At 44.8% G+C, this 22125-nt stretch overlaps 1 protein-coding gene across 1 annotated transcript in view; it reads right to left on the bottom strand.

Annotated features, from left to right (window-relative positions):
* The window catches only part of LOC147034347 (glutamate receptor ionotropic, kainate 2-like), a 423936-nt gene that overhangs the window by 13102 nt on the left and 388709 nt on the right, over positions 1-22125 (bottom strand). The window contains exons 14-16 of the mRNA XM_085881293.1: positions 8021-8238; positions 7723-7945; positions 6769-7019 (exon numbers count right to left, since the gene is read on the bottom strand). Of these exons, the coding sequence (XP_085737419.1) occupies positions 6769-7019; positions 7723-7945; positions 8021-8238 (692 nt within the window). The remainder of the gene's footprint in view (positions 1-6768; positions 7020-7722; positions 7946-8020; positions 8239-22125) is intronic.

Genomic DNA, 22125 nt, shown 5'->3' with positions numbered 1-22125 from the left:
TTTGGTTGGGATGCATATGTTGGTTTCAGCAGGTGCTTCAGACTTTTGGTGAACTACATGCATGCACTAGTTTGACAAGCATTTTTGGACTGTGTGCTTTGGTCGTGGGGCAGAAGTGAACATCTCTAGCTTTGTTATATTGTTTGATTTTTTTTCACTTTTTTTTTCGTCCTAAAAAATTCACTGTCATAAGATTACACACAGCGGTTACCAGTTATTGTTTGACCACGCATTCCAGCCCTTTGGGTTAGGATGCATATGTTTGTTTGACCATGTGCTTGATCTATCGAGCAGAAGTACACGAGTACACCAGTTTGACAATATAAGATCTGTTGGACTGTGTAGTTTGACCGTTCAGCCAATGTGCATGTCCTCAGCCTTGTTACAATGCTTGAGTTTTTTTTTTCCACCTTTTTTCATGTGAAAAAGTCGCTGTCATCATGAGGACAGCCAGAGAACCAGAAACGCATCTGTGGATTTATTATTTTCCCCAGGGGGTAGGCAAATGATCTTGCCAATAAAAAGGTTAGTACTGTCACTGATGTTGCAGTTTGCACTATAACCACTGACTGCATTGGTGAACAATTCTGACAATAAGAAAAAGTCATAGATAATACTTAAGCAAAATGCAAAAATGTCTGAAATGTAAGCTTCAATTGAAAAAGCTCCATTTAGAAATGTTAGTCAAAATATAAAAAGCTTCCATTCAGGAAATGGATATGGGAAAAGGAAAATGATTAGGATGCATGCAAAGAGAGACAAAGAAAGGGAAAAAGAAAAAGAAACAAAAGCAATTCACCAACGATCTTACTGTTTATCAATCATCGAGTGCATGAACCCACTCAAGTGAACGGATGAAGAAAACAGAAGTATCTACCAACATGAACCATCAATCCAACATGACGTGTTTCCAGGTCAATATCTCACACCACCACCCACATGCACAAAATGGAATCATCACGTGTGGTTACTAAAGCTTAAGCCTTTCGAGTACAACAGAGAATGTTTGACACCCTAAAAAGAAAATCATCGAATTAAAAAGGAAAATGAAATGGATGGTACAAACTTGAGAAATCACATAAAAATGCCAGTTGGATGGAAAAGCCATTTAACATAATTGCTCATCAAAGTGCTTCTGCGGTACAAAGAAAAGAGAAAGTTCGAAAAGGAAGAAATCAGAAAGGCCTTAAAAATAGATGAGGACACAGGAGTGCGGAGGGGAGGAGGGAAATCTTTAAAAGAAGAGAGCAAGTCATTGTAGCTGATTAGGTTTTCGTTAAAATTACATGGTGTACCTGTCAGTTTAAGCCACCGTCTTTATTAACTCGAAGTGGTTTGCAGTTACTGTTTGGAGATGTTTTGTGGCTTAAGTATATCACTGTCTCCAATTCTAACATGGGCATTGACGTCCCGTGATTATGCGGCAAGCTGTTGGCTCATGGTTTGCCTGCAGTTGCATTTTGAAAATCTATCGAATATAGAGTTTTGGGAGTGATCTTTGCTTCTGTAGTACAGGATGTCAGCCCATGGCATGAAACGAGCACTTTGTGCGAATGGAGTTTCTTTTTTCATATCAGGCATGGAAATATTGTTTAATGACTCAAGATGTAAAGGAAGCCCAGGGGACACTTCATGGATTATGATAACGAGGAACCGGAGAGGCCTGCGATACTTCGAATTAGGATTGGGATATCTGGTGTTTTATGATCCATTCATCACAGAAAAATCTTTATAGCAATATTATTTCAAAATTATTGTGCCCAAAAGATTTTGCATTGGAAAAGCCAGACTCAGTGGAATAATACTTAGAGCATCTGCTCCGAGTCTTGGAGGTTGCCGGTTTGATTCTGACATCTTGTTGAGTCACCAAAAAACTTTAAAATTATGTAATGCTTCCTTGCTTGAGGCTCAGCACTTATAAGACAGAGCACAACCAAACCCAGTGGGTTGGCATTCATGGGAAGGACGACATTTTCGCTTAGTTCTCCTATTAAGGGCACAGAGAAAAGTGATATCACAAGATCGCGTTGCCAGTTACCAGAGTTTCCAAGGAAGCAATGTCACTTCCTTGATAGCTTAGCAGCTATGTTTGTCTGAAGTCAAGTCAGGTGTTGTCTCATGTATTTGTCTGTAGTCATGTGTCACACGCACGCACGCACACACACACACACACACACACACACACACACACACACACACACACACACACACACACACACACACACACACACACACACACACACACACACACACACCTGTGGCCAGTTACATTTTGGCTGTGAGTAAACTTACACATGCAATTCTGCCATGTGAAAAAAACTAGCACCACCACTTATTCCTTTTCCCTTGATTTTCATCACAGATTCGTGTTGCCACTCCTTGACAAACCTGAGACACTGTGAACATTAAAAAAAACAATTTTTCAACAATATATGTGTCTGCAATCAAGGTAAAAAAAAATGATTGCACATTGGTGAAAATATAAGCAAGCAGAAATTGCTTACATAAACATGCAATTGTTTGGATATGGTGATGGTAAGCATAGTCGGCTAATACTCCTGAGGATGCGAGTTCAAATCCGGCTGAAGGCAGATTTATGAAGGATTGGGAATGGAGATAGTCTTGGAAAAATATGGGACTTGTGAAATGACACAATCCGCACCAGAATGCTCGGTGTGCATACGCATAACCCCTAAGCAGCAATGTTGATTAGACCATGTTTTCATATATTGTGTGTGTGAGACAAGGTTTGTGACCTAAAATGGCTCACAAAGCTTCTAAAAGAAGCAGAAAATACTTGGAATTACCTGAGAGAAAGGGGAGTGCCTCTGCACAATGAAAGAGTTTGAGAACTTTCTCAGTTTATCCAAACAACAGAGATTGTATAGCTTTCCTTACTGCGATATCCCGCCAACATGGGCAAGTGCAAAGCCCGAAGGATCATCGATTGGCATGTTCTCCCCAAACCCCCACCAGATCGCGACCAGTAAATGGACTTTGAACCATGCTGGAGTGCCGCGTGTGAACTTGGCTGGCCTGGTGATTTATTTAATAGACGTCTGCAATTGGAAAGACGATGCTGTGAGTCATTACCAACACAGCAATAGCAACCGACTCATCGACAAAGGACATCTTCACGATTTGAAAACACACAAAGCTTGTACCAGATATTATTAGTGTGGGAGTCGGATTTATCAGGCAAACTTTCCTGAGGGAGACAGCGTTTATAGTTTTGGTGTTCCTTAACAGCGATGGGAATATCATATTTACTCTGAAACATGTTTTTAGGGAGGGGGGAGGGGGGGTGGCGGGGAGTGGGAGCTGTGAGGACTGTTATAAATACGAGCACATTATCCATAGGGTGATTGTGTCACCACCCTATAGTGACATGTGCGCGCAGGCGCACGCACACACACACACACACACACACACACACACACACACACACACACACACACACACACACACACACACACACACACACACACACACACACACACACACACACACCTGTGGCCAGTTACATTTTGGCTGTGAGTAAACTTACACATGCAATTCTGCCATGTGAAAAAACTAGCACCACCACATTCCTTTTCCCTTGATTTTCATCACAGAATGGAGTCACATGTATTGAATAACATGCATTACATATTGATCACAGCAACAAATATTGATGATTGTACAGTGCCTTCAGAAAGTATACACACCCTTTGACGTTTGTCACATTTTGTTGCATTACAGCCGGAATTTTAAAATGGTTAAAATTTGAAAATTTTTGTCACCGATCAATACAAAATACCCCAAAATGACAAAGTGAAAACATGCATTTAGAAATTTGTACCAATTTAGTGTGTGCATAGTGTGTGCATAGTGTGTGTGTGTGTGTGTGTGTGTGTGTGTGTGTGTGTGTGTGTGTGTGTGTGTGTGTGTGTGTGTGTGTGTGTGTGTGTGTGTGTGTGTGTGTGTGTGTGTGTGTGTGTGTAAGTTGCTATTGTTGGCTGCAGGCTCCACACGTGGGTTTCAGGAGATATGGAACAGAGACTGACCAGGTCACAAAGTATTCACCTCCGTGTGTGTGTGTGTGTGTGTGTGTGTGTGTGTGTGTGTGTGTGTGTGTGTGTGTGTGTGTGTGTGTTATATCCACTGCCGCCGCTCACTTGTAATATTTAACAGGAAACGGTACGAACTCGACGTCTCTTGTTCACAGATATTTCTCCTATTTCCTGTATTTTCATGACTACTATTTGCATTCAAGATCACCAATTATGATAAACCATCTTGAAATTGCCACTTTTCCGTTTAAATTGTGTTGAAAATTTTGTTAAAAGACGATTTCAATAACAGGTTTCATGCCAGCAGCATCCATCCATCCATCGGGACCATACTCTATGCAGAGCGTTGGTACTGCCGAAGCAGTCTCCTTGGCTATTGGACACAATCCTGGATGGGTCGCCACTCCGACACAGGACACCAGCATGCTGGCACTCATTTTGCTGACCTCAGAAGGATGACAGGCAGAGTCAACCCCACCTGATATTAATTCAAAACCTGGGTGGGATTTAAACTCAGGATCATCGGATCCCAAGCCCACCACTCTAACCATTAAGCAAACTCCAGGCATGCGAGCAGCATGGTCGATTGAAAGTGCCCACACGAGCAGAAACGGATCGCTGAACGCACACACACACAGTGCATGCGCAAGAGGCCTCGTGAGCATTCCTACGTCATTATAAAAGTCCCTGATTGTCACATTGCTATATGACCATTTGTTAAAACCCAATTGGCTCACCACCAACCTTTGTAGAGGATGGAATCTGCATGCCTTGTTTTTTTTATGGGATACAATGCAGTGCAATGAGTGAGGGTGATGCTGCATGCCCTCAAGGGAATTTGCAATGGCCACTAAAGTGCTACTTATTAAAAGGCAGTACTGCCCCAAACAGAGTGAAATAAAATGTCTATGTGGCAGTTCTAAATATAACAGCTAGTAATGAGCATAATATACAAGATTTCAAGGATCTTGTCGTTTTTGCAACCGTTTGTAGTTCGCAAAGAGTCGAGTGCCGAGAGGAAAGAAAATATCAATTATGCTTCAGGTCAATCAGTCAATTGTACCATACTTTTAACAGGGCGCCGGTGCTGCCGAAACAGCTTCGAATCAATGATGAAGGGAGGTGATTAGCCAGTCCCTTCCCAGCAGTCAGTTTGGGCACAAATTTGTCACTCACCTACTCTTCATGAAAGACAGCGGGATGGATCTTTAACATCCACTGATGACCATTACTGGCACATGGGTCATCCTGCGTAATGTCCTTCTGATGGATGACGCACACATTGATGCATGATCCTGCTTGGGAAACACCAGGGTGACAAGTTTATAGCTGGGTTGAGATTCAAACCCAGGCGAGAGAGCTCAAAGGTGAGCGCACAGACATCTAGGGTATCCTGCCAGCCCTTTTGCTTCACATATACCTGTTGTAATTAAATGATGTGCAAAGTTGTTCTGGCCAATAATTGCTTGCATACAGTGAATGTGTATGGTACCAGATGTATGTCTCTGAAGGTGAGTCACAGCAACTCGATCTGGTCATGTATGCCAAATGGCATGTAATAAAATCTGCAAACTATGGGTAAACCTCAAAATATTGGAGCATGAAACCTCTTCTTATGATGAAGCAGCATTGGGTCTTGAGTCAAATTTGAAAAAGATGTAACATAATATTATTTACTTCCGACTGTGGTTTCAAAAAAACAATGTTTTGTTTTAATCCTTCGAGTGACTTGCATGCTTTCGTATATTGAGAGTATGGGGAAGACGAGGCACGTGCAATGTTGGTTTACATTTGCTTTTTTCAATTTTAAGTGTGCACCTGTTGATCAACATTTGAAATAGTTGAGGTCAAAGGTAAGATGTTGTCGCTCAGGATGGTGGCCACCCAGAAACAGGTGTAGCGGAACAATGTTTTAAAAGGCGTGGGGTTGGTAATCGACTGTAAACTGCCACCCTGATGAGTAGCAGGTCGGGCATTGCATAAATGAAAATGCCGTCATTTGAAGGTGAAGCTACGCTGGCTTCATTTTGCAAAAGCAGGCCATTGTGTGCAGGTACCCGAGGTATATTCAAGACCCGTAGCCTCAATTACAAGGCACACTGAATCAGTAGCATTATCATGTCAACAGAGACACGATGCAACCCACATCCAGGTATTGCATATGCGTGATGACTATTAGGAAACCACGTTTCATTACTAGATGAAGACATTTTGCATTACCTGGCGGAGACGGTGGCACTGACAGAGAGACAACAACAGAGACTGCAAGTTTGTGAGAACAACTGGGTCAGGAGGATTGTGGGAGTGAAGAGGGTGGATAGAAGGAGGATGGATGAATTGAGAGGAGATTGGTGTGCAGATGAGCTTGATGGGGAGGTTGGTGAAATGCCGGCTGAGATGGTCTGGACACTTGGTGCGGATGTGGGAAGAGAGAATAGCAAAGAGAGCAGATAGGTTGAGGGAGCCAGGTAGGAGGAAAAGAGGTGGACCACGGTTGAGATGGGAGGATTGTGTGAGGAGAGATATCCGTAAGGTAGGGGTGGTAGGAGAGTGGAGCGAGTTAGCTGAGGACAGATGGAGGTGGGGGAGTATCGTGGTCAAGGCAGGGCAGAAATTTGGTCCCAGTAGACCTCACCCCTTACAAAGGGAAGAGGAGGAGGAGGAGAAGAAGAAGAAGGTTAATTCTGGTGACATTCCTCATCACTGATAGGCTTACCTTTTCCAGGTGCGCTATCTTGTATGCCTTGTAGAGGAACTCGCCAATAGCCACAACAATGGACAGAGACAGTCCAACGGCGAGCACAATGAAAATCCCTTTGATGCTTTGGATGTGCAGGGATCTCTGATTGTTGGTCCAGTTTGTGTTGCAGATGTCTCCTTTCCACCATTTATCCTTCAGTTTCATGAGCTTCCCTTCATCTTGCAGCTGCAGGATAGCAATGCTCATCTTATCACGGTAAGGAGAACCTAAAGAAAATGGAGGAAATGCCAGTTTAAAATGAGATAAACTGACCGGTCTGAGAAAGAAAAACAAGTTTGTTGATAAAAACATAAATTAACTCGATGGGTACTCTCGGAGCACATACCTCTGCCACATAATGCCTGATCCACAAGAACATAACGGGTCCAATAAATTTTTGAAATATCATGCTATACAATACTGCATAATTTTTGGCCCGATCTCTCAATGGTGAAGAATCACTTTTAAAATTATCAGATCTGGATCTGGATTTGGATCTTCAATAAAATTGAGTAATTTTTTCCTTGTCTCACACCCAACATGTCCACCAAGATTCGTCCGAATCCATCCACAACTTTTTGAGATATCTTGCACACAGACAAACAACAGACTGACAGGGGTGAAAACATAACCTCCTTCACCTTCGGTGGTGGAGATAATCAAACCCTTTAGGATCTTGATTCTAATTCCATGAAACAGCAAAGGACCCATAGGGAGATGGATGGAGCTTAAAGGAGAGGATGGAAGTAAAGGAAGTCCTTCAGGACTTCCTCATCGACCTTTCATTAATAAATGTATATTTCGAGTGCCATAAAATTTGAATGACGAGTCAAAATATTTCCATGAAGATTCTTCATCACATGGAGGTCATAGAATCTACAAGGCAAACAAAACGAGACACAAGCATAGTTTGTGATTGCACATGCTCACCAATGGGAGTACCGATTCCATATCCTTTGTTGTCGAGTAACCCCCCGACCTGGGTGAGGTTGCAGTTGCGTCCTATTTCATACTCAATAAATGTGGACTCCGCCAGGAAGGCATAGTCAGTTGTGAGGACCCTGTGCGTTCCCTCATCACTGCTGTTAATGAGTGCCATCGGGTGGCTACTCATGAATGCCCACATCTTTTCATATGTTGAGATTTTGGATTTCTGCAAGGGTTATTGGCAGATTGGTTTGGTGCTTGCATACATATGGAAAACCCAAAGGATGTGAAAAAGCATTACCTTGAAGAAAGTCATGGTGGTGCCATCACGTATCACTCCATACTCAATCTTTGTTTGCTTTGCAAGGTCATCAGCAGAGGAGATTGGAGAGTCCATCCGTTCAATCGTGAGGAATGCGGCAAGATTAGCTGTATACGAGGAGACTATGATGAGTATGAAGAACCACCAAGTGACTCCAACGATCCTCGTCGATAATGCTCTCGGCATCAGCTCCGATCCTGTGATAAACCAAAAACTATCTTTTAGGCCGTGTCATTGGACATCGATAATAACACAGCATAATGACCTCCTTTTATTTCTAAACAATATATTCATCATCAATTGTTGAAAAAGTTGCAACATCTCAGTGGGTGGTCCTGACACCGACAGGGCCACATCACCTTTTCAGGTGACTTCAAGTGGCTGCAAGGCCGAAGCAACTTACAAATTATGTAAGTTAAATTTAACAAACAAAATTTCAATCAACCGGCTTTGCTGTATACAGTCTGCCTATACACGACCCACTAAGTCAGTGTCGGATGAATTCAAAGACATGGATGACTCAGAACGTCCGATTAACGCGCACCAGCACAGACGAAACAACACCATTCAGAAGTAAAGACAAATTAAAAGAAAAGCCGATATTGGAGAAACAATGCAACTCATTACCATGGCGATGACCCCAGAACCCCATTCGAGCTTTCCCTGGTATAAAATTTGCATTTGAGAAGCAGCCGTGGCACAAAAGCAACTTTCTCAAGCTGGGCGGTTCAAAAAAAAAAACAGAGGCTATTTTTGAATATGCAAGTAGATAGTGATGCAACATAACTGATTACAAGAGTGCTAGCAATGATAAAAACTAGTTATAATCATACTGCAGGGATAGTGTGAGGTGCAGAGCACATGTAGCAAGAAGTCGATTCAGCACCCTGAAATACTGATCCAATATGAGAGCGTATTTTAGTTTCTTTCTCTCGCCGCACCCTCTTCAACTCGAGCCATCAATCCGGTGGCTTTTCAGCCGAAGTCTTTTGGAGCGCTTGAAGCCTGCCTCTGATCCAGACAGAGCGCTGATGCAGCGAGGCACCATGAAAGGAAAAGGAAATTTGCGAGCAGTGGGCAGATGTCCCACCACATCAACACCCCCTCCCGTCTTTCCAGGCATTTATTTTCTTGGAGATACATCATGGCAGTGGCGAACAGTAACGATTTGAGAATGCGATCCCGTGAGAAATGTCTCTGTTTCGGGGAGTTGAGACACAATGGCCTGAACTCGGTGTAACACTTAGCACCATTATGGCCGCGTATACCAATACGCATTGTTGGCTATAAATGAGCGTGTTTGGCATGCCATTTACCAAGTACTTATTGTCATTTCTGTGGAGGTAAACTCGTGCAATGGTAATGATAACAGAACAGCTAATGGGGGGAATTCCTCACATTATTGTGACAAGCACTCACAATCATTGTAATTATATCAAAATGGGGAGAACCATATCCTGACGGAATAAAGAAAATGGCAAACTTGGAATTTTTATTGCGAGTATTTTAAAATAAAATGAACAATTTGTATCCATTCCCAATAAGTAGTGCTCAATTGGTAGGTAATAACATAACTTCGGCAGGATGATGATGGAGCCCATTCCCTCTCCAGGGTGCTGGTGCTTACGGGGCAGTCTCGTGGCAAGGCGTACATTGGACGGTTTGTCATTGCTTTCCCAGCAGAGATTGGGGCAGGAATTTGGAATTTTGCCGTGGTGGCGGAACGCATTGGCTGAATCTTTGCAAAAGCCACCGTGGCCTGTTTAACTCCTTGACAGACAGGACACCGGGCTCAACATCTTATCCAACGTATGGCACATTCACTGATGCAATGCCCTACGTTGACAGTTTATAGATAGAACACCAGTGTGACAGTATACAGTCAGGCCCATCTCAATGGCAAGTATGTGCTCACTCTCAGTTATCCGGTCATCCCCACTTCAGCATAAAGCAGGACAAACGTGTTCTGAACAAAGACTCAGCAAGTGATCAACTTTGGAGGAGTGTTGGCCTTGCGGTAAAATTCATGAATGAATGAACATAAAGTGCATATATTTATGTTGGTATTGTATTCAGTTAGAGAAAATTTCATCGGTAGTATTATTAGGCCAAAAAAAAAAAATGTTGCATTGGCGTAACGGGTCACTGAAAAATAGGGTAGGTCGGTCGGGATCTTTTTTTTTTTTTCCTAATAAATCCCTCCCAAAATCTCCCCCGGCTCGAGTACCACCCTTTTTGTCGGCGGGTTCTGTCCGAAACACTTCCGGGTTTTTGCGATCGCGATCACAATCAACAAGATACTTGAAAACGATAGCAAAACAACAAAAATAGCAATAAAATAGGGTCGGCAAAATTTTTCGATAGCAAAAAAACCCCAAAAAAAAAACGTAGAGTCGGCGGAATTTTTAGGGTCGAGCGGGTTACGCCAATGCAACATTTTTTTTTTTGGTCTTATGGCCATCCAAAGTTGTCCTGAATGACACAACGTGTGGATGGTGAACAGACCAGGTGGGGTAAACAGATTACCCCCAACCTAAAGGCTATTCGTGAGCTATCAGGGTATTGAGTAGTTTCGGTAGTCGTGGTGAAACTCGACTGTTTCTGGGGTTTTAGCTTCAAATCCACTCACTAGCAGCCATGATCCTGGGTTTCACCACCAGCCATGATCTTTCTTGGGTAAACTAAATTTAAAAGTTGGCCTCCAAAGCCAGTCACAGACTGGGCATCCTGTGTCATACAAAGTCCTACCTTGGCACACCTGAAGTCTTATCGACTGACAAGGCCTTCATCCACAGCTTGGAGTACAGCTGTCCCCTCTGGGTTGGATCCCCTGCCTCACACCTTGCTCAGCTTGGGGCCATGGAAACCAGGACCTACAAGATTATTGGAATCTCCAGCGACAAGGCTGAGTCTCAAGGTCAATCAATTCACCATCTCAGACAGGTCGGTGGTGTCTCTATCTTCTAGCACCTCCTTTCTGGTCTTACCCCCCCCCCCCCAGTTCTCACCCCCAGGTTAATGCAGGGTGCACGAGATCCACTTGCAACCCCCTTCTGATGAAACTCCTCAAAACCAGAATCATTGTTAACCTCCACTCATTTGTTCCTCTTTTTTTTCCCGGCCTGTGGAACCAACTTCCACATTCTCTTCAATCTCATTCCTCCCTCCAAGTCATGAAGACAGTTGTTCACCACCCTCTTCGATGATGGAGCCCCATCCAAAACCATGATCTTTACTTGCACTGTTAAACAACCTCTCCCTCCACGACCCAAGTTTTTCCTTCCTGAAAGTTTGTTTCTCGATCCACGTGTCCTCCCCATACATCCTGCCCTGCCCCTCATTCCTCCCCACACCAATTATTTGTCCAAGTCTCCCTCTATTTTGTCCTTCAACTCCGCTGTTGGAGCCCCCCCCCCAAAAAAGCCTCTCTCTCTACCCTCTAACGTTCCTTTTGTTCTGTTGCATCCTGATCTGTTCAGTGTTCTAGCTCCGCCACAAGCCTCGACGCTGGGGTTTCAAAGCACGTACATGATCAAGAGACAACTGGAGGGGGAACACTCGGGAGAGTGCAAAACCTCCGCCGCCAATACTGCTGGGTCACTCAAGTGAACCTTATATCTTATTCATTAAATATGATGTCAACAGTGCTGACAGAGTTATACTTCTTTTCTCCATTTTTTTTTTTGGGGGGGGGGGGGTTGGAAATCACTTAAAACATGTAGAAATGCAAAAAGAATTTTTTTTTTTTTGGGGGATAACAATTTTTTTGGGGAAGGGAGGTTGAAAATCACTTAAAACATGTAAAAATGCAAAAAAAAAAAAAAATTCTCTATGGGTGGGGTTGGAAATCACATAAAACATGTAGAAATGCAAAAAAAAAATTCTCTAACAATTTTTTTTGGGGGGGGTAACAATTTTTTGGGGGGCAGGGGGGTTGGAAATCACTTAAAACATGTAGAAATGCAAAAAAAAATTCTATTTTTTTGGGGGGGAGGTAAAAAAAAAATTTGGGGGGGGGGGGGGTTGGAAATCACTTAAAACATGTAGAAAAGCAAAAAAAAAAAAAATTTTCTCTGACAATTTTTTTTTTGGGAGGCGGGGGGACCAAGTCCAAAATTTAATGGCATGATCCTTGGACCATACCTAACCCCCCCCACCAAGTTTCGTCGAAATCCGTCGAGGAGTTTTTCCGTAATACTGTTCACAAACAAACAAACAAACAAACAAACAGAAAGGGGTGAAAACAGTAACCTCCATCCATCTTCGAAGATGGCGGAGGTTAATAAACAGGATAGGAGAGAAGTAAACAGTGTCATTTTGGAGAGATGGAGCAAAAAAAATTTTTGATTTCAGACCAGGCACCCTCTGAATACACTAAGCACAACGCCAAGTGGATATATACACCATAGTAAGCTCCCTTTCTGAAACTCCAGTGGTGCTTACACAGTGCAAGTCTCTTATACCGGGTGTCATGGTGTATGTAACTGGTGCCTTGATACATCCGGATGGCATTTTATCCAAACCTCCACGGTTTTATATCCCTGCACTATATATTTTGATAATGCTGCCACAGATTCATTTCCCCCTCATAGTTTATTCTATGCTACAAGGAATTGACACAGGAGGGGGGTAAGTTGGCCCATCATATCAACACTGCAATAACTTAGTTTATCTGTTTAATTTCTCTGGAGGTGGGGGAGGGTAAGGGGTTGTGGGAGGAGAGTGGTGAGGAGAACATTTGTGTTTGTATATACTGTTGCAAAATCACGCACGCCGGCGTGCGAGCGGTCACGTAACTCGAATCGCGGCACGTCGCCCACCGGACGGACAATTCCGTCGTGACCCTCTCGGACTAACGCCGGGAACTAGTCACGGGTGGGCCTTTCGGCCCCACCACGATTGTGCCAATCGGCCCCCCGCGTGGGATAGGGTTGTTCGCCAAATTCGACCTACCTAAGTACCCACACGGAGGGTAGACCGGGCGATCGCACCTCGCCGCAGGTCGACTTCGGACACGGGCCACTTTAAGCAACCCGTTCCGTACTATCGGGATAACCGAGCGGTGTTATCGTCAACCTCGACGGTTCCGATTAATTATCGGGCATATTTAGCCCACTACCAACCCTTTACGTGAAGTAAGATGGAGATTCAATTAAAGAAAAGACGAAGCGAAACGGGAAAAAAACAGTTCAACATAAGGCACATTTATTTCGCGGCAAACGGAAAGCACACATATACAATTACAACAATTATGCACCAAAAGCAAATGTAAAAGAAACACAACAATTATGCACCAAAAGCAATTGCAACAGAAGAAACACAATGCAGATCTACTACCGACTGCACGAGCACACGGCAACACTTACACAGTTTTACTTTACAACAGACGGCGCCGACAACACATATACTCAAAATCAAAAGAAAAGGGCCACCCTCAACGACAAGGGGGCAGACGTGGTCTGTGGGCGCGAGACCGCGTAGAGCCTACCCGTCTTGTGATGAGCCGCAAAATGGCGGCGGCGCCCCGACTCCGCGCTCCTCCGCGGGCCTCGCTGGCACTGCCTGGAATGGGGTGGGAACGGGGCCCCCCTTTTTGCACTATCTCAGCGCGGGGGGGGGGGGGAACGGGGGGGGGTTGTTGATGCTCTGGGGAAAGAGGATAGCTGGCTTGCTTGGGTCCCGCGACGAGCGACTCCACTGCGCCCTCGACCGCGTTCCCGGCTTCTCCTCTCTGCAGCTCCCCGACAGACCGACTCTCCTCCAGACCCGTCTTGACTGCTGCTGCCACACTTCGCCGCCGCCACAACTCGCCCGAGCCCGAAACAGAAAACCTCTCCAACTCGAGCCCGAAACAGAAACTCTTTCCAACTCGAGCCCGAAACAGAAACTCTTTCCAACTCGAGCCCGAAACAGAAACTCTTTCCTCTCAATTCGCCCCGCGCTCGGCGCTTTATAGTGCAGCGGGAGAAACCATATGCAGATTTTCGGATCAGGATCGGCTCGGGGGTGGAGCCACACTCGCCCATTGGATGGAGGAAAAGTGGGCGTGAATCATTCCTGATTCTCGAATTTGCATATATCGATTCTACTCCGACGCGCCTGGAGGCCGGGCCAAATCGCCCCACACTCGCTGATAGGACTGAACAGAAGTGGGCGTGAATCATTCCTGATCCGACTTCCCCTCGGAAAGGCCGCTCTTTGTACCCGCGGCTCAGCGCGCGCCCCGCCCGAGGCCAGGACAGCCTGACACTCGGCGTTCACAAGCGGCGCGGGAATGGCCGCAGAAGGAGGAGAGGTGAAGGTGGTGGAGGGTTTATTGTGGCGGCGATGGCCATGGCGACGCTTGGAATGGCGGTGATGCGATGGTTGCGAGAGTGAGTTGTGAAGGTAAAGGCCGTGGCTGTTGGCGTTGTTGTTGTGAAGCGGCGTTGCGGTTGGTGGTTGTTGTGTGATGGCGGTTGAGACGTGGTTGGTTCAAAATAAAGATAGAACAGAAAAACGGCTATCTTGAAGGGTCACAGCCCGAATGAATCACATTTATTCCTTCTAAACAACGGGTTTGGGCTAACTACACATGTACTTACAGAGATACCTCACTTACGGGACCTGAATGGTGGTTTGCGAATTTCCTCAACCACAACAATATTATGTAGACCCACTGACAGATATCAAAATCACTACACGTATACAAATATAATCACCTATCCATATCCAAGCTACCTTACCAGTCCTGCCAATATCCATGGTATATCCCTCTGTCCGCAATGCTTGGAGGTACTGATATGTAACTCAAATTTAATCCTATCTCCCGTGTGTGCTCCATTATCTTTTGAGGGAGACCATTCCAGGCATTAACTTTTCTCCAAGTGAAAGACCCCTGCCTCACAACAGCTCTAACTCTCCTCTTCCTTACTCCAAGGCTGTGACCCATGGCAGTTACTGTCAGTATCCGTTCTGCTGAAAATTCTTCATTTATTTTATCATTGCCCTTCATTATTTTAAAGATTTCTATTGGATTCCCTCGTAATCACCTCCTTTCTAATGTATAAAGTCCTCTCTCTTTTAGCTGCTACTCATGATCTTATTCCAGCAATTTGTTAGGAATCCAGGAATCAATACACTCGCCGTATGCTGTACCCTCTCTATTGCAGCTCTATCCTTCCTCAGATGTGGTGACCAAAATTGTATACAATACTCTAAATAAGCCTGGTGTTGGCTTTATGGTTAGGGTGGTGGGCTTGGGATCCTAGGATCCTGAGTTCAAATCCTACTCGGCTGTTGAATTAATACCAGGTGGGGTTGACTCTGCCTGTCATCCTTCTGAGGTCAGCAAAATGAGTGCCAGCATGCTGGTATCCTGTGTCAGAGTGGCGACCTGTCCAGGATTGTGTCCAATAGCCAAGGAGACTGCTTAGGTAGCCACCAACGCTCTGCACAGGGTATGGTCCCAATGGATGGATAGAATACTCTAGATGAGGCCTCACTAAGTTCCTGTAGTGTTAACACAACTTGCTTTGATTTGTAATTTACCCCCATGTGAATACAACCTAAAACCTAAAACTCCATTAGCTTTACCTTTACCTACCTGTCTGTCTGCCCCCACCCCCCCCCCCCCGATCTATTACCACCCCTATATCCTTCTCCGATGTGATACACTCCAAGATTTCCCCTTGCATCATATAATCCCTATATTAAATATGTATATCCATTCCTGGCACCTTACATTTCATTGTGTTAAACTGTATCTGCCAATATTTTGCACAATCCATGAGAGTATTTTGGCATTTCGGCTTTCCTGCATCTGATTACCCCCACTATCTGCTATCCTTACCTCCAAGCTTCGTGTCATCTGCAAACTTGGAAAGCTGACTCTTAAACCTACTATCCAAATCATTATAAATAATAATGGTCCGAGGACTGTTCCCTGAGGTTCCCCACTACATATAACCTCCCAGCCAGATATCCTCCCACTCACAGCCAATCTTCATTTCCTATCGTTAAACCAGTTTTCAATCTTGTTAGTTACTCCACCAACTGTTCCGCAAGTCCGAACATTAGCTATATCATCCATCTATGCGTTACCTGACCGTATACTTTCTAAATATCGAGGTATAGAGTACTATACATATCCTGCACTTCGCTCATCCAAGTCAATCAGAAACTGTCTCATAGAACCACAATAAATTTGTAAACCATGAACTCCATTTCGTAATTCCATGCTGACTGCCTTCAATTACGTGATTTAAATTTATTTAAATTGTTCCTCATATGATTCATAATTCACATCCTAAATATCTTCTCCATAACTGAAGTTAAAACCGATTCCTTTTTGCATCGTTTCCTCAATATGGTGTAACATTTGCTACTCTCCAGTCATCTCAGGGTACCTAGCCAGACTCAACTCCAATGTATATTATCTGGTTTCATCCACCACTCCCAGTAACTCCTGTAAAAACCCTTCCTCACCTCCGAGATAGATTTCCTTCCCCACTGGTAAATTTCCCTGACTGTCCTTGTGTAAATGTTGAAGGAGAATAACTAATGAATAAGATTGCCACCTGAAGTTCATCAGTAAGTCGTCTCCTTGTGCTATCCCTTCCAGCAGAATGAAAAATCGACATGTTTAATCATTTCATCGCAACCAACATCATTTTTCACCCTCACCGCTGCCTGTACTCTCTCCATTCTCACTGCTGTCCATATTCACGCTGTTCTCACCACTGTCTGCACTCGCTCCACCCTCATCACTGTCTGCACTCGCTCCGCGATCATCACTGTCGGCACTCGCTCCGCCATCATCACTGTCTGCACTCGCTCCGCCATCATCACTGTCTGCACTCACTCTGTCCTCATCACTGTATGCACTCACTCTGCCCTCAACACTGTCTGCACTCGCTCTACACTCAACACTGCCAGCACTTGCTCAGCCCTCAACACTGCCGGCACTCACCTCAGCCCTCAACACTGCCAGCACTCACTCTGCCCTCATCACTGCCAGCACTTGCTCAGCCATCAACACTGCCGGCACTCACCCCATCCTCGCTCCACCCTCATCACTGTCTGCACTCGCTCGACCCTCATCACTGTCTGCACTCACTCGACCCTCATCACTGTCTGCATTCACGCTACCCTCAACACTGCCGGCACTTGCTCAGCCCTCAACACTGCCGGCACTCACCCTATCCTCATCACTGTCTGCACTCGCTCCACCCTCATCACTGTCTGCACTCGCTCCACCCTCATCACTGTCTGCACTCGCTCCACCCTCATCACTGTCTGCACTCGCTCCACCCTCATCACTGTCTGCACTCACTCCACCCTCATCACTGTCTGCACTCGCTCCACCCTCATCACTGTCTGCACTCACTCTACCCTCAACACTGCCAGCACTTGCTCAGCCCTCAACACTGCCGGCACTCACCCTATCCTCATCACTGTCTGCACTCACTCCACCCTCATCACTGTCTGCACTCGCTCCACCCTCATCACTGTCGGCACTCGCTACACCCTCATCACTGTCTGCACTCACTCGACCCTCATCACTGTCTGCATTCACTCTACCCTCAACACTGCCGACACTTGCTCATCCCTCATCACTGCCAGCAATCGTTATGCCTCATCACTCTCCGCACTCACTCTGCCTTGACCACTGCTTGCACTCTCTCTGCCCCACTAATACTCGCACTCTCTCTGCCCCACCACTACCTGCATTCTCTGCCTTGACTACTGCCAGCACTCACTCTGCCCCATCACTACCCACACATCCCTCCTTTGCCACCCCCATTGACTGCTCTTGCTCTGTGACATTTTATCTGCAGACTCCCTCCAACAATGTAACCAATACAAATACCTGCTAATCTGCAACAAACAACATTGCAACTTTTAGCAAAAAAACAATGATGGAATACACCATGTCGCATACAACAATAACAACGACCTTATCACTTCTACCATAAGGAGTAATGAATCCACCAACCGATGTATAAAAAAATCTCATGAGATCTTGCTTCATTTTACTAACAATTCTTGTGCTTACATTTTGCCTCGTTATAAGTGTCATTATCTTTCTTTGCAGAAGCAGTGAGCATTTGTGTGCAAATTAAGCTCTCTGTCGCTGTTGGGTTTTGTCCCAGTATTCTCGGTTGTCAACTTATTCTCAATTTGGGTTCAGATATGACACCTCTTTTTAAAATCAAGATTCATTGGACCCTCTTGTGCTTAACTCGCCAAAAGTCAGAAGAACCAGTTGAAAGAAATTTTGATCATTACTATTCGTCTATTCACACTTTCAGTGAAATAATTGCTGAATATATGTATGCTACGCTGTCCATCATCACTCATTTGTTAACTTTCTCTTCAACCGAGGGAAGAAGCTTTCACACTTTGCCCAGTCCTCTCCAAAGGGAAAGTCCATCAACATACTGCATCTCACCCAGTGTTTATCCATAATCACTTATTTGGGCCGTAATTTAACGTGCCACAAAGCACCTCACACACCGCTTTCCTGTGTATCGATAACAGAGAGATTTGCTAAGGATGTACTGGTGAATCATGTCCACTCCTTATAAAAATACCATTTGAGATGTTAAATGTACACAGTCAATATTGATTAGATAGTCCTCTGTAGAGCAGCATGTTTGGAGATGCTGCATCTCACCTGTACAGGCAATTTTATTGTGCACAAACTGGCCGTGATGTTGCCAACTTTGAATGTAAAATGTACATTATATTGTTAAGGCCACGGGTACTGAGTGTATTATGAGGGGGTTAATCCTTGTTTCACTTTGGAAGAAACAGACCTGGGGACACCGCTCACTATTCACTTCGTGGTACGGTGGGTTGCTGAACAACCACAAACGCCAATCAGTTAACCACGAGTTCCAGTGTCCACCGTCTAATTTGCCGATTAACTGGAGGTCATGTGGCCTCCTGACCGGGAAACGCGCCCTCAGCGATGCACCAATCTTATCTTGATTAGATCTTAAGTAAGGCAGTCGAGCATTTAACGCTGGTGCATGCAGACTATGAGAGGTTAATTAGTTTGGGAATTACCTCCCAGTCGATCTAGGTTTGGACAATGCTGGATAAATCGAAGGAAGTGACAAGCACGGACAGGTTGAAACATCTACAAGGAATTTATTATAAAGAAAAATAAATAAACTCAAGAAGTTTGAATTTCCTTGTGGTGTAAATGGAAGAATTTAAATCAATCAAAATAATCAATCAACAAAATAATCTCAAACAAAGAAAGAGTTTAAGAAGAATTTATAGAAAAATAGACAAAGAGCATATGCTCATCACTATGCCTTACTTAATTAACTATGAGACATGGGTACCCAGTAGATCATTCAAGGGGAAAATAAATTCGGTCTCGGCTTACCAAGGCAGAAGTCGTCGTGCGAATAATAAAATGTCCCAAAATGTGTGAGCATGCCTTGGTCCGCTGCCAGCGCCCTGCCTCGCTGTGCACACACCCGCAAACAGGCTCGAACACCAATCGACGCCACGTCATCAGCCCCAGGAACCAGGGATACCAAGAATCAGGCACGCCAAGAGCCAGGTACCGAGCAGAACCAGCAGGAACGGTCCAACCATCACCAACCGTCAGGAGCTATCAGGAGCTGTAATGAATTGTCAGGAGCTATCAGCAACCATCAGGAGCTATCACCAACCGTAACCAACGGTCAGGAGCTGTAAGGAACCATCACCAACAGTCAGGAGCTGTAAGGAACCATCACCAACAGTCAGGAGCTGTAAGGAACCATCACCAATGGTCAAGAGCTGTAAGGCACTGTCAAGTGCTATCAGCAACTGTCAGGAGCTATCACCAACTGTAACCAAGAAGTAGGAGCTATCACTAACTGCAACCAATGGTTCCCAACAGTCAGGAGCTCCAAGGAACTGTCACCAACCATCAGGAGCTATAAGGAACCATCACCAATGGTCAGGAGCTGCAAGGAGCTGTAACCAATGGTCAGGAGCTATAAGGAACCATCACTAATTGTCAGGAGCTGTATACAACGGTCGGGAGCTGTAAAGAACCGTCATCAACAGTCAGAAGCAGTAAGAAACCGTCATCAATGGTCAGGAAGGCGGTCCTCCCATGCTTTTACAGGCAATCAATGTGGGCGGAGCCTCAAGAAGACTTCAGCCAAATCCAATTTCCCTCTTGGCGCATCGCTGCACGTGACCTCCAACCGTCAACCCCCGCGATCATTCTTTCCCCACCATTGAACAAGATGCAATTCCCAAATAACACAGTCCCGGCATATGACACCATGTTCGGGTCACTAAACAGGTGCCAGAGGGTGGCTATTTGCCGGCATTGCCGAGCAAAAACATGGGACGCTCACAAAACGTCAACGGTGGCCATCGCCTCCCCGTTCGGCCTCACACGAGCAGGAGCTAGCCAGCGTCCATGGAGCTGCCGAACAGGGCGTCGGGCGTCGATGGAAAAAGGTGGATGTCAAACGTCGGTGAAAGAGAGGTGGGTGCCTGAGGTAAATGATCCACAGCCATGTCTGACCGTCAAAATGAATTGTTCAGGAAAAACCCGTGGTGTGTTTAATAAAATGTCCTATCAGTCCAAAGTGTAAATAAATTATCTATTTCCAAGCCAATATGAAAGGGATAGAAAGGGAATCTATTCTATACCCTTCTCCAATGCATCAAATAGTTAGAATCCTACCAGACAAGGGGATGCGTCTATTCTGAACATGCATTTATGGAAATAACTGTCTGAGGACCTGGATGTTGTGTGCATTAGTCGGATGCGATTCTGAAATCCATAACAATATGTTCCACGCATGGCTTGCCTCATGCATATCCATGTTTTGCCTCATGCAGGTTTATGCTCCGCAGATGTGTTGCATCATATCCGCTGCAGAGGGCGAGCGGACCCTTCCCTGGTCTGGCGAGACGTGTGGTTTTGTGGAAAAGGCACGGTTTTTACTGACACATTTGTGGTATTTAAAATTAAAGAAAAGGTTATTTGGACCTCTGCAAGTGTTGCTTAAACTGCCTGGAGCATTAAGTCAAGAATCGGGACACATTGGCCGTTCCAGGATACTGGCAACAAGTGACTTTTAAAATGATGTATGAATGCTGAATGAGCCATTTTGTGCAAGCGCTGTGTGTGTGTGTTTACACTGACTCAGTTTGGTTCAACTGTTATCTTGCCATTTCTAGCGTGAAATCTATAACTCAAATCGGCTTTTAAACATAATTTTCAGCATTTTGACGAAAGAGTGGCAATTTCAAAATGGTTAATCATAATTGTTGTGTTCCTGAATGCAAATTGGACTCACGGAAAAAAAGGTATATGTGGATGAGAGGAGTTGGATTCTTACCATTTACTGTTGGTGTTAGTACATTCTAGCAGCAGCCATGGTTAGAGCACACACACACATACACACACACACACACACACACACACACACACACACACACACACACACACACACACACACACACACACACACACACACACACACACACTTCTCCTTTCACCAATATATGCAAATATCGAGCATAATTTTTCTTGTGGCCCCAGAACCAAAGGGAAAAAAAAATACTTATATCACTCACAGCCCACAGAACTCCCACTCTCAGCAACCCCCCCCCCTTCCCCAGCCCTGCTGCCTCATCTTCAAAAACATGATTATGAGTAAATATCAACATTTTAAACTTATCTTGTGCATCCACAAGCCCCAGATATGACTTTCCCATCAGTGATAAAAAGCACAAAGGTTTAGGTACAACACCTGTTGATGAACCTTCGGCCTTTCATGGGTCCATATCATCAGTAGTTCTTGCAATATGTACTGCAACGTATATTCTTTTCGGACGAGTTGATCAGTACGGTTTCTTTAAAAGTTTGTTTGAGTCATTTCATTCTGCAACCCTAATTTGGGAGGCAAGAACTATGTCCAGGCCACCCCAATTTACTTCATTATCAAGGGTTTCTGTGCATGCGCACCGAGCAATCTATGGTGGATTATGTCATTTCAAGTCACGTAGTAACATGTGTACAGCACCATTAACACAGTGTGTTTGTGAATTTAGTACGCTGTTGACTTGGAACT

This window comes from Eptatretus burgeri, chromosome 1, assembly GCF_056783735.1.
Source record: "Eptatretus burgeri isolate ZD-2024b chromosome 1, Ebu_testis_v1, whole genome shotgun sequence".
Classification (NCBI taxonomy): domain Eukaryota; kingdom Metazoa; phylum Chordata; class Myxini; order Myxiniformes; family Myxinidae; genus Eptatretus; species Eptatretus burgeri.
The sequence above is the reverse complement of the archived record's forward strand: the minus strand, read 5'-3'. Positions and strand labels throughout refer to the sequence as shown.